A 19572-nucleotide genomic window follows, 5' to 3' on the forward strand; every position below is an offset into this window, starting at 1 on the left:
ACTGCCTCCAAAAAAACCTGCTTTCATATATTAAAAAGAAGTGTCAGTCCAAGTAAGAGCCAAAATGATCCTTTCTTCGGGCTATATATATTAAGGACGCATCAGTGCAGGAGCATGAGAACCATCTGATCAATGTACAAGACACAACAAAAAAAAAAAAAATACTGGCCTAATTCCCAAAGTCCTTAAAAAGGCATTTCTTAACATTTGTCTGGGTGGCTAGAATAACAAACTAATCTTCTCTACTGAAAGTCAGACTGCCCCAACAGGGCTTGAAAAGACCTCAACTATGCAGCTCATCACTAGCAAAAGATTCACATTAAAAAAACTGCAGACGCTCTTGCTGGAAATCTGTCTATATTTACATGTTGTGGTTTGCACCTTGTGGCATCCTTCAAGGCCTTATACAAATAAACATAAGGAGGCCTTTTTGAGAGTGCATTGACCCAAGATACCTGACAGTGAGTGCTTAGAATAAAATCCTTGCCAGCTGGCTGCAACAGAGAATGTAATGATTCAGCAGTTTAATGGATCTTGAGTTTGGCAACAGTCCCCTCATAAACATCTCTTGGGAAATAAAATAATACAGGCCCAGGACTCTGGCAGGTTCTGTAATTGTTTGCTTCTGGCACAAATCCAGGGACAGCACAACTCTAACTTGAGGCAAATATGGCTGTACAACACTGATTGTCCAAGCAGGCTCTACTCAAAAGCCCAACAGCAGAATAAGCTTGTATAATGTCTGATAAGGAGAAAAAGATACCAGAAGAGCATTCACCTAAAACAAAAATTATCTTTAAATATAAAAATGCCTAAATCAGTAATGCTCAGTTTCACAGGAAATGTCTTTTTTCTTGACTTGTTTTTTTTTTTTTTTTAAACATGTATATAACATCTGCCTTTTTATTGGAATTTAAAAACTGCTAACAAACTTTAAGAAAAAAGAAGTTTCCAAAACAGTCAACAAATTAAGCTGTCTTGGTCACCACATGATAATTATTAAAACATGAGATTTTCTTTTATCTGAAAAGTCTCCTAGCAAAATACTCACTGGAAAGTCAGAAGCTTAAAGAAGGCTTCCCAGCTCAGAAACTCAGACAACAGCAGTTTTATGAAAATAAAATCCTAATTCTTAGCACTCTAACTTTTAATTTAGCCTTCTGTTCTGAACTTCACCTGATGTTTAGACATATTAACTATATACACATTTACATTGGAAGTAACATAGCAAAATGTGAAAAACACAATAGAACCTTTTTGTTGCAAGCTCTGTACCAGTCCCTGAGCCGCTGGGAAAAGTAGAAAAGCACCAAGTCTCAAGTGCAGCTGTGTTTTGTTCCCTAGGCTTTGCCAATCACTTCATACTATGCAAAAAAAGGTATGCAGGGACTTTTTATCCACTAAGTTCCTCAAATTTGCTCTACCAAATGTAATAATCAAAATGTAATTACTCGTTGATTAAAAAAAATTAGAATTAGCTACTATATTTCCCAAAACTGTAAGTGCTATCTCTAATGCAAACACTAATAAAAACACTTAATTTTAATCTGGATACATATTATAGGCACAGAACTGACACAGGCACATAGAGTACTCAAACATGTTCTTGGACATTATTCAGACCTCTCTCTCTGACTCTGCATTAACAAACAAGTATACTGATATTCCCTAAAAACCCTTTTTTGTTCTGCCTCCAAAACCAATTATTATGCTTGTTCATTTGCTTAGACTCCTGGAGAGCTACTCAACAGAAATTTGGAGCTTACAAAAACACTTCATGGCAAGTTAACTAAAGTCTGTTAGCATGGAAAGATACTGTCAGGGCAGGCTAAATGCTGTGCTACTGTTAATGCTTATTCTGTGGAATATTTTAAAAAGTTAATCTTTTTGATTTCTTATAACATGTTTATTAGTTATCATAGAGATGAGTACAATGATTTGTCAAGATTCTCATTGCTTCTGAAGTCTAAATGTAGACAAGTTTTTATAATCCTCCTTAAACATACCCACATTAATTTCTTAAAAGGACACTTAGCAGTTTCACATCGTTAGAACTTAAAACCCGTAAAATTTGTTGAAAATTATTAAAGCACAGTTAATAACTTAAAAGCACTGACTGTTCTTTTCAACACCCGTTTTATTTCCAACTGGAAATTTCTATGCAGCAAATGAACCAACAAAATTCATATAAATTATGAACTTCCAAGACAGAGAAGAAAATAATAGTGATTGTTGAAGCCCATCCCCACTTTGTGCTCTGCTGGGCATACACTACAAAAGAAAAGGACAACACAATGCAGATTTGGTAACACTGTTTTTAAACAGCAAAAGTTTTGCATCATGCCATTAAAATATCATTCCATAAAAAAAGTACAACCATTGGAAGGGAGAAGCTTTAACTTGTAAATATTAGATTCCAATCCATATTGTTGTCCACAATGCCCCTGGAATCAACGAACTGCACAGCTTTTCCAGCTACCCAGCTGGTAAGTAGACAGCTTCATTTAATATTCTTGTCTAGTGATACAGCAAAGACCTCTCATGCCTATTTTTAAATGCACATTTTTAATATTCAATATAATGTTACTCTTTAACAAACTCTTTACTCCCTGCTTCTTTTATGAAGCTTCCTGTGGTCTTTAAAGGGATTGTTAACCAAAGAATGGATCACACTCTTTCTGCATGAGCAAATTCAGAAACACTCCATTAAACCTTTCAGTATTTAATATAAAGAGTAATCTCTCACCTCTGAGGAGATAAGCCAGTTGCTGAGTGATTAACTCTGGTGCCTCCTGAAGAATCTCTTTTACGACTAAAGAGGAAGAACATGCTTGTAACTCCAGGGTCTTGTCACATTGCTCATCTGGATTGATGACTTTGACAACAGCTGATTCCAAACTTTTATCCTCACTATCAAGCAAATTCAGAAGTTATACACATATTTATCTTCATAGCTACATAGACGACTCAGTAAGAAAGTGCAACATATTTTTTTTTAATTCTGGACTCTGACAGCATTGTTATAGCTACCTGAAATCTGCTATAAAGCCAAAGGATGTCACAAAGGTCCTAAATCTGTGATTCTTAAATTAAGTGTTCAGTGTTCTTTAACTGTTTGATACATCACTAAGTACAGCATGTACTAAAAACTATTGAAAAAAAGTATTTCTACATGTGCTGAAAACAGCCATCATTATATGAAGGAGATTTAGGATCTTCCCAACTGAATATTCTGAAAACTTACAAAAAAATTTTTTCTTTTTTTTTTTTTTGCATTTAGATACTTTATGTTTCTGTTTACAAATAGTAGTAACCAAGCCAAACTAATTTTAATATCAAAATACTAATTATAATTCTTCAGAAGTAAGAAAGAGGTAGTGACAGTAATAAACATAAAGCAGACCTACAGGTAATTTTTGCTCTGAGGAGTGAATGATGCACTAAGCTGACGGCACTTAACACACCAACAGCTATGACATCCACACATATTTTTTCCTTCAGATTTTCCCTACTTTTACTCTAATCTATAAACTTCTCAGAGTACCATGGATCTACAGGATGCTACTTAATGAATGTCTTAAATGAAATTCTAAGGACAGCTGGAAGTAAAGAGCATCCTTCACTCTGGGGAAGGCAGGCAGACCATTATAAAGAGGCTCTTCATAAAAGATTCACAACGGCCTTGTAAATGGTCCCTTTTAAGGATGGGTATCCGGACCAAGATCTTCCCGACATCAACTCTGAGCCTTTTGAAAGGCTGTAGTTGGTAAAGACCACTATAATCCATCAGCCATCTCAACGGCACATATCCTAGTGTGTGGGCACCTGCAAATCCATATAAGATTCTCAAAGGAAAGCTAGCTAAGAAGCAGGAAAAAAACTCTGATCTCTTATCTACTGGCCACAGGAAACCTCCAGACTATTTAACTAAATTAAAATATCTAATCTAAGAGGTGTGAAAACACTAGGTTTTTAAAACTGGAAGTTCCACTAAAAGTGATGCAAAGATGACTGTTCACCTTGTTACAGTTACTCAACATAAAGGGAGACAAAATACATTTTAGGTTCCTTTTTTTGGGTCTGTGTTAATATAGCGATATCAATACTAATACAGAAAAAAATGTAATTTTTGAAACAGCTCAAACTCACATAAGCCACCTTAGTGTATGTAAAACGCAATACCTTGCCAGCATGCTGCTGTTTACAAGCGTTAAAGACAATTTCCCGTCAGCATTCAGCTGATGCAAATTGATTTCATCTCGGAAGATATGGAATGACTCTGGGATTTTCAGCTCGTCCAAAATAAATCTTGTCTCAGTGAAGTAGCTGAAGTCTTTTCTTGGTATGTTCAACACAGGTAAGCAGAGAACATCAGGAGGGCTGACCTGTAACACAGGTGTGCTTTTGTGAGAACTGGACCTGTCTTTCATCGGGATGGTATTTTAACAGAGTAAGCAATTAGGTACAGCCTAGATTTTCTATTTCAGGTTTTCTCCCCTTCACTTAGTTAAAAAAAAAAAAAAAAAAAAAAAGGTATTTCACACTTTTTTCCCTTCACCTGTCACTGTTTGCCTCTTAGAGAGTACCTGGGAAACCAGGAGAGGAAAAGGATAAGGAATGAAGAACAGGACTGATTTTTCTCATGTTATTCAATAAATCATCTAATAACCATTCGTTCATTTTTGTATGGAAATAAATGTTGATTATTTATCTTTTAAAAACTCACAATAATAAAATCATTGTCCAGGAAAAATATTTTTACAATTCACTTAACAACCTGGAAAAACTGAATTAAAACCACTCAGTCCAATTTTTCCATTACCTTGTCCAGAAAGTAGGCATAGGCCAGGGTAGAAATAAGTGAATCCAAATCACAGGGTTTATTCCCAAGAACAACATGGACTTTTTCCACACGTTTGCTCCTGTTCTGTAACATATTAGAAGACAATTGCCATAAGTGGAAATGATGAGAAAAAGTCAAATGAGAAAAGTTAAAAGGACAAGTTAAATATTAGGCTTTGTACTCAGTTGTAGCATTTTTCACTGCTGACTGAAGGAATGGACTTCCTGTCCACAGGAAGGCAATTCCTTGGCTTCAGACCTCCCAAGAAAGCCAAAAACTAAATTTCACAAGACACCATAGTTCAGAATCCAATGAGGTCTGAATCTGACCGAAGTCCCTCTCACAGATAAGTAACAGATAAGCAGCAACTACATGTACACATGGAAAAGCTTTTCACAACATCTCACAAATCCATTTAGAAAAAGTCCAAAAGAGTGTAGAGATACACAAAAAAAATACACAGCAAATAATACGCAGCAAGTTGTAATTTTAATTTTACCCTTTTTTCTTCACTTAGCTGAAATCAGTATATAGACAAAGTAACCTTTCATCCCAAATCTTCAGAAGCTGAACACAGTTGAAGTACTATGAATTTTGAATTTTTCTCACTTAGTAAAATGAAGAGCCTTCTAAACAAGAGGAAAAGAGAAGACAAACCTACTGTATGAAAGCAAAGTATTGAAGAGAAGGATCTACCTTCTTCACAATCACACACACAAATATAAGACTAAGTTTTTCTCTTGTGCACATCATTACTGTCAAGCTAGCTGCATGGAAACATCACAGTTTATTTACTTTCAGTGCTTCTTAATTGGTGAAACATATGTGACTGATGCTAAGAGATGTTTCATAAACAAACACATGAAAGTAACCATTTTTGTTGTGGGCATGTACAGGCTGATGTACTTTCTGCTATTTTAAACTGGAATTCTGGTTATCAAAATTTTAATATTTCAACAGAAGCATGTAATTATTACATTACCCTTAATGATTATAAATATGCAATACTTGTTAAGCTAACGTTTTTTTCTCTATGTCTAATCTTAGGTCTACCTGAACATATGGAATAAACTTAGGTTCTCTTTCCTTTAATGGAACGCAGCCATCAAAACAGATTTGGGTAATAAATCCAGGAGACAGTCTCCATTCCCTATATTCCCTCCATTCCCAGGAAAGACAGCTTACTGAAGAATACAATGACTAGAACAGATACGTTCATTTATGCTTTAAGTCTTCACTGGCAACAAACAGTCTCCATTGACTCCTTTCAATTATAATTTTTCTAACATGTTCTTCTGCAGCATGCATTTCTGCTTGATTTGCTATGAAAAAGAACAAAAATAAAGCTCATGAGCTCATCCTTCTTTTAGTACCCTCTCAGTAAAGAGATACTAAACAATACCTAATCTAAACCTGCCCTTTTCCAGTTTAAGGCCATGTCCTATCACTACGCATCCTTGTCAGAAATCCCTCTCCAGCTTTCTTGTATTTCCTCTTTAGGTAGTGGAATGCGGTTCTGAGGTCCTACTGCAATCATCTCCAGGCTGAACATTCCCAGCTCTCTGAGCCTGTCTTCCTAGGAGAGCTGTTCCAGCCCTGTGACTGACTTAACAGATCTCCTGTGGCCTCCATCAGTTCCATGTCCTTGCTGTGCTGGGACCCCAGAGCTGATGCAGCCCTGCAGGTGGGCTCTCAGCAGAGCAGAGCAGAGGGGCAGAATCCCCTCCCTGGCCCTGCTGCCCACGCTGCTCTGGATGCAGCCCAGGACACAACTGGCTTTCTGGCTTGTAGCACGCATTGCCAGGTTATAACGGACTTTTTCTCCACAAACAACCAAAGTCTTTCTCCTGAGGGCTGCTCTCAGTCCCTCTCCACCCAGTTTGTGTCTGTGCTTGGCACTGTCCTGGCCCCGGTGCAGCACCCTCCATCTGGCCTTGTGGTTCATGAGGTTCACCCAGGCCCATCTCTCAAGCCTGCCAAGGTCCCTCTGTGGTAGTAACAGTGACGAGCAATACCTTTCCCCCACCTTTCCTGCTTTTCTATTCAGTGAATTTGCTTCTCTTCTCCTTCCCTTCTTGCAGATCCCAAATACATGATTTCACCAATATTTCATTTCCCCATGTGCAGCTAAATAAATGGCTTTTTAGCATCTTATTATTATTTAGTAATAATAAACGTCCAAATACTCTCCACCATACATTGTGCATAAATGCAAGTACTCCATCCAAGCATACTGCTTATCTTACATGTCTGAGACTGGTTCCTCTTCCACTATCTCAGATACAACTAGTTTGCTTAGTCCACTGCATGCTCATCAGCCACCTTCAGGAAAAGCAGGCACACATATGTAAGGCTTCCTCTCACAGGTCTTTCCATGCAAAAACCTTGGCAGAGAAGATCACAACCCAGAAGACAAAGATCCATAAGCCTAGTAAGGCTTACCTATGATAGGACTAAAATCTGATTACCTCCTGCAGTTACCACAGCTAAAGCTGAGAGGAAACATGAACTGTCAAGTTCTCTAAGAATTACAAAAAATTTGGAGGTTAATGATGAAGCTAGAACTCTTAAATCAAACTACATAAGAGATCAGTGATTTCTCTTCATGATGATGAGTTTTTGTTTAGCAAAACTAAAGATAAATTGTAAAATGCACAAGCACTGGATGACTGGGATAAAATGAATTAAAGAAATTACGTGTAATTTTCAGATGGCATCAGTCAGGATAATTCAATTTAGATCAGACCTGCATAGATTAACATTCACTTACTGTGCTCAGGAAAGAAATTTATAACATTAGTCTACTTCTTAAAGAGATCTGATTCTCAGATATTTACTATGAAGATGCTCTCATATCTGTCCGGTTTTGTTGTCTATTAATACATAAAAGCATTAGTATGACAACTGCATCTTCATGCAAGTGCAGTAAAAATAGCATTTACTGGTTCCCATACACATCAAACAGCTGATATATTCAAACATACTGCAATACTGCCAATTTGTAAATATTTTCATCAGGACATGTTAACTGCAGTGATTGATCAAACTACAATATTCCAGTCAAAAATTACATTCTCTCTACTTTTTTTCCTTCTGTTAAGAGAGAAGCTGAAGTGATCTTGCAAGGTAATAAACACTGAAGACTCATCCTAGTATAAACAGGAATGCCTACAAAATGCTCAATGTAGCTTTTTGTAGCCAAAAGAACCTTTTCCATTTCCTCCATATACATTCACACCCCCCACCCCACATACACACTGCACAAATACAGACTCAACAGCCACACACAGAAAGCCTTGCTTTCTGAGTCATTATTTGCTTTTTGCTTCAAATTTCACTAGTTCTGTCCTTAAACTGTAATGAAATAACTGCATTTTACTGCATGGAATAGGACAGCACTTGTCAAGCATAGCAATTCTTTGAAGAAGAAACAATATGGCTTAACACAAGCAAATTAAAAAGAAGCTGCAGAACCACACAGCAATATACAGTGTCAGATACAACGCTGAAAACTTTTCCAGCCTTGTGGCTGAAGCACCAATCTACAAGCTTCACAGACACAGCTTTCCTGGAGGTGCACAGGGAAAAATCCCAACTGTCTGGACAAACACCAAGACAGCAAAAAATCTGGTTTTCAATATTTAAAGTAATCAAATCACATGAAAGAGGATTTCTGTACCTGAAATTGTACCTTCAAACCAGAGGTACAACTTATTAACCAGCCATTTTGGAATGCAACTTGCATTTACCTTATAGTAACAGGCAGCATTATGCTTCCAGCAGCCTGAGGGCTTTTAACATGATTATACATCTCTGTTGTCAAAGAAATGGTTTTAAGCCAAAGAAAAGTTAATTTAACATTTCATGCAAAGTTCCAGTTAGTTAAATACTTCATAAGTCTTTTCACAAGAAAGCTTTGGTCTGGAAAAAAATAGATTCTCTCTTATTCTAAAAGGAGATATTAGAAAAAATCCTTGTTTTCTCCCATGTTTGAGGTCAGTCAAAAAATTATCGCATTTCTCTGTACCATAGTATCCCATTTATCATGTACAGTATATGACACATAGTAATCTAAAGTACTAGCTGTTAAATACCTGGGTACATAAGGATTCTTCCCTAAGGAACAGGAGTGTAGTCATAAAAATTTCAGGTGTGACATGTTTTAATCATTACTTATTGAATATCCATTGTACAGTCTTGTTTTACTTACAAACACGAAAAAAAAATTACAGCAAACACCAATACCACTAGCAGAACAAAATGTAAAACATAAGGGGAATTTTCTAATTCCACACCATCTGCTTTTGTGTCGAAGACACAGCCTTACCAGTAAGATAACCAAAGGCAGAAGGATCAAAAACTTAACACCATCCTCAGAGATGGTTGGATAGGCATAAAACTTTATCTGAAATTTTGCTTTGAATGTGATACGGTAAGATAAGACTATGATTAGTCCATAACAAAGACTAGGAGAACTTCTTCACACCTTAGCTGTTGTATATATAGCACTTGTACATATAATTTATCCAATCATACTTGCACTCTGAACATGAGTGCACTTCCCACAGCAGGTTGAATACAGCCTTATGATTACATCTGCTCTTCTGAAATTAGTATTTTAAAAGCTATATTTAAGAGTCAACCTCTTCATAAAAGGAGGAATTTTATTCATTTTTTTATTTTAAAATGTTTCTTCCCAAACTCACAAAATTCCATAGAACTGTGACGTTCCTTCAAAATTTATAATGGAAATGAGGCAGGGTAGCTATCTGACATGCCAGCCAGGCAAGGAAGTCTTATCTTTAGATTTTTCCTGGAATTTCCACAGGACAGGAACTCTCTTTTCCAGTCATTTCTAATCACTGGCATGGTCAACTACTACTGATGAGAATGCAGTTCAGTATTTCTGCATTACCAACAGGCTCTGACTAAGAATTCTGCAGGCAGACAAACTCAACACTATTCAAGAAAGAATTCTGAAGAACCACAAACATTTATTCCTTTTCCATTTTTAGTTAATTTTACAGCCTGTAACTGTAGGCAAGTCTGCTCCCCTTGTTTTTGAAATACCTCCTCTCTAGCTTATTACATACATTCATTCATACTGCAAAAAATCCAGAAATGAACAATGATTTCTACATCAAGTTTTCACTTAAAAAATAGGTGGAGTAATCAAATTATGCATAAATTTTATTAAAATATAAAAAAGAAGAATTACAGAACTCAGAACATCAATCAAAATCTTGTTGGCTCCTTTTAAAATTAGATTTATTGCACCAATTGGTTTGGCATTGATTTTTCACCATGTTTTGTAAGCTTTACATGTTCACACTCTCCCGCTTCTACAAAATTTTGCCTTCAGGTTCAATGTTTGAGACAGCACCTCTACTAGATCATGGAGTGTACTAGATCATGAATTTGGAATATCCAATAGTATGTGGTTTACAAACTGAATCGTACATGGGTTACATATATGTGTCCACTTGCACACATATTTTGGAAGTGTGACTTTGACATCATATGTTTTGATCCCATCTTTGCTGCTATATCAAGATTAAAAAATGCTTTAAAAGTCATTAAGTATGTTTTTTCTTGGAGAATTAGAGAAACCTAAGTTTTTATGATATAAGATAAACAAATTGATAAAGCTATCTAATTTTAATGGCCTTAAGCTCAGTAACAATATCACATTACTCCTCCTGCAAAGACAAAACAGGATATAGTGTCCTATGGCTGAAAAAGGAAAATGTTCCCAGCACAATGATTATTTAAGCTTGACTTAGCAGTACTTCAACCGTCTGTCAATGGAACTCTCTATGATAGAAGTTACTAAAATAAAAATCAAAGTCTCCTTTCATTTACGCTGCACTAATTCTTTTGCTTAAATTAACTGTCTTACACAGGATTAGTGCTTTCACCTAACAACTGAGTATACAGCACACAGAAATTCAGCAAAAGAGCAAGTTATATTCCTATTCCAGGACATCTTCAGTGCTTACAGTCAGTCACAGCAAATCTTTGAATTTTCATCTCAAGCTACATAACTCCTCTTCCCACTTCCTCCCCACCTGCCACTCTACATGCAGAAGTGAGACTGGCATGCCTAATCTAGTTTACAGGACTTGACTGTATTATCTCCCTTAGGAATTGTTTGGCTTACTATAGGACCAAACAGTTCTTTGAGCTATTAGGAACAAAACACTTAAAAGGAGGAGTACACTTACCCGAGGAGCAGAGTGCCCCTAGGGCAAATATATCAGCTCTGCGGTGCATCAGGAGGTGACAGGTAGCAATAAACCCCTACCTCATACAGTACAGAGGCTAAATAAATAATACAGAGCAAAGAAAGAGTATTTGAGAAAAATTTTGATGAAGGCAGGGGAATGCAATCCAAACAAGGCAGTTAATTTACCTGCCTCTCACAGACTTAACATCTGACCTTGGATTGTTTTAAGTTTAGCTACTTCTTTAAAAGGAAGGAAGCAACTCTGCAACTGAGAATGAATTTACCAAGAGTCAGGCAGCACTTTAACACTGCATTTTATAGAAGCCTTTGGAGTCAAGCTTCATCTCTCTTAAGTTAGTGTAACCCTTAAGTGATGGGCACCAGGCTGAAAATGAAACCATAGCCTGAAGTAAGCCAACAGCTCAGTAGAAGTATCATTAGCCAGCAAGAAAATCATAGCTGGAAGAGATGACCAGACCGAAGTTGCTTCCACTTTCGCCTTTTTAGTTCAACAGGTTTATCATATCATAATTCTAAAATGTCTTTAGTTTTTTACCCATTCTCTGGTAAGAGTGATGCTGAAAAGATGCCAGTTTTTGTTTTGGCTTTTGTTTTGTTTCAGTTTTTAACTTCAGCATCATTTCAGTTGCTCTTTCTTATTCCACACTGAAAACCAGACACCTATTCCCTACAGCAGCCAGTACAGCTCTGCTCTGCCTCCTCTATACATCACTTCACAAAAACTCCTTTATTATCACTGGCAGATTCTTTCTCCATGAGGTAATTCTATCTGAAAGATAAATATTTGGTTGATTTGATGTTTGGTTGATTTTTTTGAATTCTGAGCAAAGAATAAAAACTGTAATACTGTGCTTGTTAGTAAAATGGCAGTGCACTCAAAATAAAACCTGACTTTAAAAAAAAATCTATTTTTTTTATTTGCAATGTTATGAGAAACACATGCTTCATTATGAGAATGCAGTTTTTATTCACACAGTAATTAGTTATGTCTACATTGTTTAGATCTCTGAATTGTCCTCACTATGACACTAATATCAGAGCCATAGACATATCAGAAATGAGAAAATGCACAATTACATTCCTGTATTACTTTTAACATGCATATTATTTCAGTGTAGAGCTAGTCACTAATAAAATTAAGTTGCTTTAATGCCTAATGCTTCCTTTTACACAGATGACACAACAGCAATAGAAATTTTTAAGTAGTTTATTTAGCGAGTTCATCTGGGTTCACGGTAGGGAAAGAGACTGTATGTTACCTCTTGAACACAAACGCAAAGGATGCAATACATACATCATAAATATCCACATATGGAGTGAACCTCTTTCTGTGATCATTTGGGCTGCGTCCAAGTGTCCAGTCTGCTCATGAAATCCAAAGAGGTCATTAATACAATGACCCACAGAACACCTCTTGGAGCAGTCTGAAACCACCTTGATTAATTTGCCTTAGCAAAGAACCCAGATCAGATGTTCTCCACCATGATGCACCTCCCCTTCAGCACAACCAAAGAGAAATAATCTATGTCAATACTACTGAACTAACCCTCACATGGGGTCTTCTCAGTCACTCATGGTCCCCTCCTTTTGCAGTGGCCATCTTTCTTCAGAGCAGATCCATGCAAAAATGTGCTACTGATGTCTTCAATGCCAGACATGCGAGAGTAAGGAGCTGATCCTCCATTTCATTTCACCATCTTATACCACTGCATTTCTTCAGAAGTCACTAAGCCTAGACATATCAGGTTATTTTGCCTCTACAGTTCCTACAGACATTGCTCTTGTGATGGCAAGTAGAACTCCACAGAGCTTTCAGACCTGCTCTCAGGTAACAAAGTATGTTTCAGCATAAACATTATCAAAACCTTTTCTGAATCAGACTTCCCCATCTATCCCTGAAGCATTAAGAAGACATTTAAACATATTTCCTTGATACCATTTGGCTCACTGCAGATATTTGCTGTTTTAAGCACACTATTGACTGCATTAAATAACCTCATAATCACATTTAAAGGCTTAGTGATATAGTGCCACCAATACACTAAAATATATGATAAATGCAGTCAGCATTTTCCATACCATATGCTTGTAAATGTTATTCTGCAGGGAACCAATTAAAACTATAGAAAATTTGGAACACAGACATATGGAACAAAACAAAGCAACTTATCTTGTCACCATGGTGCTTGCTCAGTACATCGATTAGGGAATGGTGATATTATAGGACAAACAAATGTCACTTTAATTAAAGTATGCTGAAAGGCAATATACAATAGCAATCTAAAACATTAGTTTTTGCTGTGCTGATGTTAGTTTTCCTTCTAATTAGATAAAGCAGGTAAAATACACTCCTAAAAAAAACCCACAAATATTCCTATTTGAAGTAATGCAACACTAGTCCCAATTCCATTAAAAATCTTCCTCTTTTAATATTCAAGAAGAAAAAGGTAGGAAACTGAAATGGAATGTTTGGGTTTCAGGAAAAACATTTAAAATACTGCTGAGGATATATGATTTTTCAGGGAAAAAATAAGTTTAGGCAGGGACTTACAAGTTTTTCTCTGAAAATTTTGTGCATCGGGTAAAACAGTGAATCTAACCCTTGTAATTGCCTATCACAATTGACAATGTAAAAATAGTAAAAGAACTAGAAGAAATAACAATCACTTTAAAGCAAAAAGCTATCAGGATGTAGAATCATGATTACTTCCCAAGGCAAGTTGGGAAAGATTGGAGGAAATATGCTCAAACTTGCATTTCCCATTCCTTCTTCCACTTCAGAGTTCAGCACTGCAGTAGATAAAGTTTCACAAGGCACCACAGTGCTCATAAGAATGATTACAAAAAGAAATTAAGAATCTTGAGGTCACATATTTTGGGTAAGACTCCTGTCTTACTACTCTTGTATTGTGCCCATGACACCTTGAACTGATATACATATGATGACAGTGCAAACAGTATTTATGATGAAGATTATTATTTTCCCTCTGAAACACACCTCCATTTCACAGTACTTTGTCTGACATAGAATATATTCATCACTGAGCCATGATTTTCATTTAATGCACAAGAACAAGCAGTAGAAAGGGGGGGAAATAAAGGAATTAAGTTAATTCTGCAGTCATCAAGTAATGTTCCAGCACAGCCAAGATCTGTCAAGAGTCACAATACAATAAACACATCTTCCTCATATAGAATTATTGGCAGATTGTCATTAACTACAAAAAATCCCCACCTTGAATGGAAGGAAAACTGCAGTAATGGCAAACAGGATATTGATTGCAAGAACTCTTATCTATCACAGTAGTTCAATTTTATCTCCTACGATATATGGTATAGAGAGATGAACCATAGAATTAGAGAGCTTATAGAATTAGAAATTATCATTATGGTAAGCATATCAATTCCTGCTTTAGAAGTATGGAAAATCTTAGAAAAAAACACTTGAAGTGTAATTACAAAGAAAACTAAAGCACTGTTTGTACTATAAAGCTATAAAACTTTTTAAAGGGTATCACATTATTTCAGTTAATAAAAACTGATAATGAACAGAATACAAGAACTACAAACACAAATTGAAAGTTTTTTAATTTAAGATTTGGCTCAGTTTCATTAATTTGCATTAAGATTTTCACAATGTAATAATTAAAATTTTATTAAGCAGAAGGAAACAGGAGACATAAATTGACAAATTCACATATGAAGAGACATTAATGACTGATTAAGACATTGTTCTCAATGATTTTTGCTGAATCCTCTTACTTAACAGCAAAAACGGGTAATTCATCATCCCTGGCAAATCTGCTGCCCTAGCTAATTCAGAAGACAAGAAATATTTTAAAAAATATTACAACAAAGTAAATTTCATTAATATCTCAACTTTCACCTTTCAATATCTCCTAGTTTTGCACTGAAGATACTATCCTGTGTTTCTAATCTATGAAAATCACTGACATCTGTGTCCTCTCCCACAGAGGGACTTGCTAGATTTTCTTCAACAGTCAGGTCTTGGTTTTCAATCAAAGATGACACTGTCAGGAAAAGAAATTTCCATGGCTCTCTATGCCTACTGTAGTTAAGAACAAAGGTAAGGAGAGGTATGTAAGCTAGCAAAGAACAATCTTCTTCACAGGCTTGGCTTACTTCCAATAAACCACAGAGCTCAAAACTGCTTAAACTCTGATTCCAAGTGTAAAAATATCCAAGGTACAACATCCTTCCCAGCTCTTAAGTCTCCAGGAGTGGGAGTAAAAAAACCTTCAACCAACTAATAAACAAACAAAAACCCAAAACAAACAAAAAACCCACATAAAATACCCAAACGAACATACCAAACCCCAAAAACCCAACCCAAACGAACAAAAACATACCCCACAACAAGAACCAAAACAAAACAATTAACTAAAAAACCCACAAACAAAACCAAAACCCCTATGTCCATAAAAGGGACATATACAAGCTGAAACACTTACGCACACAGCTGCTCACAGCATCCAGGCTCAGACTTTCCAACTTGGAAAACTCTGAGGACACTGGTGGGGGACCTAAAGTTGTAACCCCACCTCAGCAACTAGCAACACAACTTACTCCAACTCACAGACATGCATTCTGTGCCCAGAAGACAATTCCAGTATTTCCAGTCATAAGAATGCTACAATTTAGTTCAATTTAGTGTGAACTAAAATCTCTCTGTATCCTGTGTTCTATATCAATGAGTTCAAGATGTTAAAGGGATTCACTGCCCTTGGAGATACTGACAAGCATCCAGACAAACATTTATCAGGACAGGAGCAGTGGTAATATTAGAAACTGGTGATGATTTCACAGCTTTGCAGTGTAAGGTCACTCTCTGCTCCCAGTCTGGTTTTTTTTTGCTTATTATTTTGACTTAGTTAACTGCATACATCTCAGCATATCAGAGGACAATTACACAGTATTTTGTGTAATGTAGGTATTTTTCACTGAAAGGACAAATGGAGTAACTACATGTAGCTTCCTTTCCCTTATTTGGGAAGCATATGCTGGCCATGTACTGCTGTTGAAGCAGTATCTGTTCACCATTAATGGAATTAGGAAAGTCTGTTAAAAATAAACAAAGTGTAATTCTTTCCTTTCTTTCACCAGCTAAGTAGAACAATAATTTTTCTTAGCATCAGCCAAAGAGGATATGGTACAATGGCAATGTAATTACATTCAGTCATATTTGAACATTTAATCCCTAGCTGTAGACAGAGTTCATATATACAAACAAACATATATATTGCCACTTCTGAATAAAAATAGCATGTAATATCATAAGAAACCATTCTGACTTAAAAGAGATTTGAGATACTCTACTACAAGATTACAACACATTAGTAAGCTGTTTAAATTTATAGAAACCCTCAGAGGGTTGGTGATTTGAGTCATCTATTACACACAGCAATATATGAGAAGTAAATATTGAAAATGAGGCCTACTTATAAAAATAGACTGCTATGCCTGTCTGAGGAGATCCACACTCACTGAAACCACATGAATTTTACATTCCTATGATTTAAAGGCCAGCCTTACAAATACATTGTTATGGTGTCCATTAATTTGGGGAATTAGGATGCTAACAATTCTGGCAGTTAGTATCACAATTAGCACCAAAAAAAAAAAGTTTAAATTTTATTTATTTTTTAGCTCAAACCAGCCTGTATGGTTTACCAATATCAACATATACGCATGTTTTAATAAAAGCATGACTTAAATTACCTGTTTTGTTATGAAAGGTATGCTGTGAAGCGTTTGGGCTATGTAATATGCTTAACATAACATCAGCAAAAAAATCTGCAATTCTTATTCTGCTGGCAATTAGTCTGTGAAGTCAATGTGATACAAAGCAATACTTAACAATATGATGAATTGCCAAATGCTACTTAAAAATGTACAACACTAGGAAAGTTCATAACATAGTTAAATGAAACCTACACCTAACTGCTCCTCATAAGGGAATTCTATTTTCAGCATAAAATGATGAATTTTAATGGTTCAGAATGGAAACAACATTTAGAGAATGCAGTACCAAATATTTAAATTACAAGAATTTTTAATAAATATATAACACCTCAGAAAAAAACTGCCGTCAGTTTTGGATACATTGGAATACTTTGCAAACAGTAGGATATAGAAGACAGATATCACCTCTAAGTAATTCCTTCATCCATCTGGTGATGGATGATACTAAGAGAATGATCAGTATCCAAAAATTAAACCAGCAGAGTCTCTGTTTAAACATTCCGGAATGCAAGGGGAAAAGGGGAGGAAGGAAAAGGGGAGAAAAAGTATTAGGTGCTGCATGACAGACCACCCTGCCAAAAACAGAAATAATGTTATGGCTCAGCACGGCCTTCCTCATAAACAACAGAAAAAACTTTTCTTGCCGCAGATCACTCAGCAGGGGAAGCTATGAGCACCAGAGATGAGAGAAAAGGGAAAACTCATCTCCCTGGGACTGGAAACGCCCTATTTTCAACTGACAATTGGTTCCCTTGGTTTACATTGTGCTCTGCCCTCCCAGTACAACTAATTTATGCAGGTGTTTGTGTAAGAGTTAACAAAGAAAAAGACCTAGCTGCTAAAGCTCAGTGAGTTTGAGCTATTTTAAACTTCATGTATATTGATATATATTAATTCAATTCCCTCAGAAACATTTGCAATTATGTCAAGTTGGAACACTCTCTAACAATAGTAACCAAAAAATGCAGACAAAGACCGGAAGTATAGTGGAAATAAGTTTCCATGATTCAATTTAAGTTTGCAAGTTTATTTAGACTTTTGACAGAATGAGAAACTAAACAGGACACTTCTGAATTCAATAAATTTTACCATCACTTTCACTTCGGTCTTTTTCAAAGTTTTGACTTATTAGTTGCTATGGAGTTCTTGTTTCTGGAGGGGGAAAGGTGTACAGGGATATTTTTGCAGGAGTTTTTTGTTTTGGTTGGAGGTTTCTTTGGTTGGTTGTTTTTTGGTTGGGGAGGGGGTAGTGGGGAGGGAGGGGATTTGTGTGTGTGAATATTCAGACCCCAGCCTAGACCCTGTCTTACTCAGCAATCATGTCAAATAAGGTTGTATAATTTCCAGCCATCTATTCTTAATTTAAACGTGTCACACCATATTCTTGCTCAAAACAGTAATCAGTGTTAACGAACAGGAGAGAATGGGGCTCGCAAGTACCCAAGCATTTCTGCAAAGATGCAGAAAGTGCAAGGAAATTCCCTTGCCCTGTCGTCTGTTATCTATTTCTGCAGACTTCTGCTTATTTTTATTACAGAAGTGGTTTCTAACACTCAGTGCAGACAACATGCTCTTCTATCACATACCAAACTAGTTCACATCAAATTATCACAAAAATGAGTTACTTTCTAAACATTCAGCAATGTATAAAGGAGTCCTCAAAAGAAACATTGTGGAGATTTACTCTTCAAAAAAAAAAAAAAAAAGGTACATCCGAGTAAGGAAGCATGCCACTTCTGAGCTTCTCTGGGCTGTTACAGATGAACAGTCTATCAGGAGGGCTAAATATTTTAATGTGAAGATAAACAGTCTTACAGCTACAACTGTCTCAATGTCATCCCGTCACCTACTGCAGCTGTGTATTCTGCTGGGATCTCTGAGGGATGGAGCTTATCCTGCTCTTCCTGTTAAAAAAATGATAAGCCAGTTGATTCAAAGTGCTTTCTCAAGAATCTGTGATGATCTGAATCTATCTGTTAATTTCATACTTACTAATATTCAGGCTTGAATATTAGTAATATTAGGCTTGAATATATGCAAGAGTATATAAAACTATGATCACAAAGAAACCAGATCTATTTTAGATTTTGTGGAAGAGCTTGAAAAAAATTGTTTACAATACTTCTTTTTGTTTCAGAGGAAGAAATAAAAGCTCTCCATATTTCACAGAATCATAAAATCCTTTAATATCTCAAGTTGGAAGGTATTCATGGGACTATCAAGTCCAACTCCCTGATTCTTGCAGGACTATCTGACACTAAACTAGAGGACTAAGAGCATCACCCAGACTCTCCTTGAATTCTGAGAGGCTTTGATGCTATGAACACTTCCATGAGAAGCCTGTTCTGGTGACTGAGCACCCTCTCTTTAAGCAAAGAACCTTCCTAATGTGCTGTCTGGACATCCCCTGGCACAGGTTCACCCCATTTCCTTATGATCTATCACTTCTCACAAAGAGAGATCAGCAGCTCCCCCACCACCACTCCGCGTCTTGCTTCAGCCTTCTCTTCCCCCAAGCCAGGCAAACCAAGTGACCTCAGATATTCCTTTGAAGCCTTGCCCTCGAGGCCCTAAATTTTTCCTTCAAATCAAAGTGAAAATAGAGCATTAACAGTACTTTATTTCTTTAACAGTGTTGGTCAGAAAATCAAAAGCTATAGCATGCCATATGGGCAAAAGGAAAGCCTAGTTTCCTCCTCCCTTAAAGGTGCAAATTTAC

The 19572-nt window shown here is 36.4% G+C and overlaps 1 protein-coding gene across 5 annotated transcripts in view; it reads right to left on the reverse strand.

Annotated features, from left to right (window-relative positions):
* The window catches only part of PRUNE2 (prune homolog 2 with BCH domain), a 133253-nt gene that overhangs the window by 99148 nt on the left and 14533 nt on the right, over window positions 1-19572 (reverse strand). For all 5 annotated transcript variants that reach the window (XM_063180581.1, XM_063180577.1, XM_063180580.1 and 2 more), the window contains exons 2-4: window positions 4823-4927; window positions 4183-4385; window positions 2747-2910 (exon numbers count right to left, since the gene is read on the reverse strand). In XM_063180581.1, the coding sequence (XP_063036651.1) occupies window positions 2747-2910; window positions 4183-4385; window positions 4823-4927 (472 nt within the window). The remainder of the gene's footprint in view (window positions 1-2746; window positions 2911-4182; window positions 4386-4822; window positions 4928-19572) is intronic.

Source organism: Melospiza melodia, chromosome Z (assembly GCF_035770615.1).
Source record: "Melospiza melodia melodia isolate bMelMel2 chromosome Z, bMelMel2.pri, whole genome shotgun sequence".
Taxonomy (NCBI): Eukaryota; Metazoa; Chordata; class Aves; order Passeriformes; family Passerellidae; genus Melospiza; species Melospiza melodia.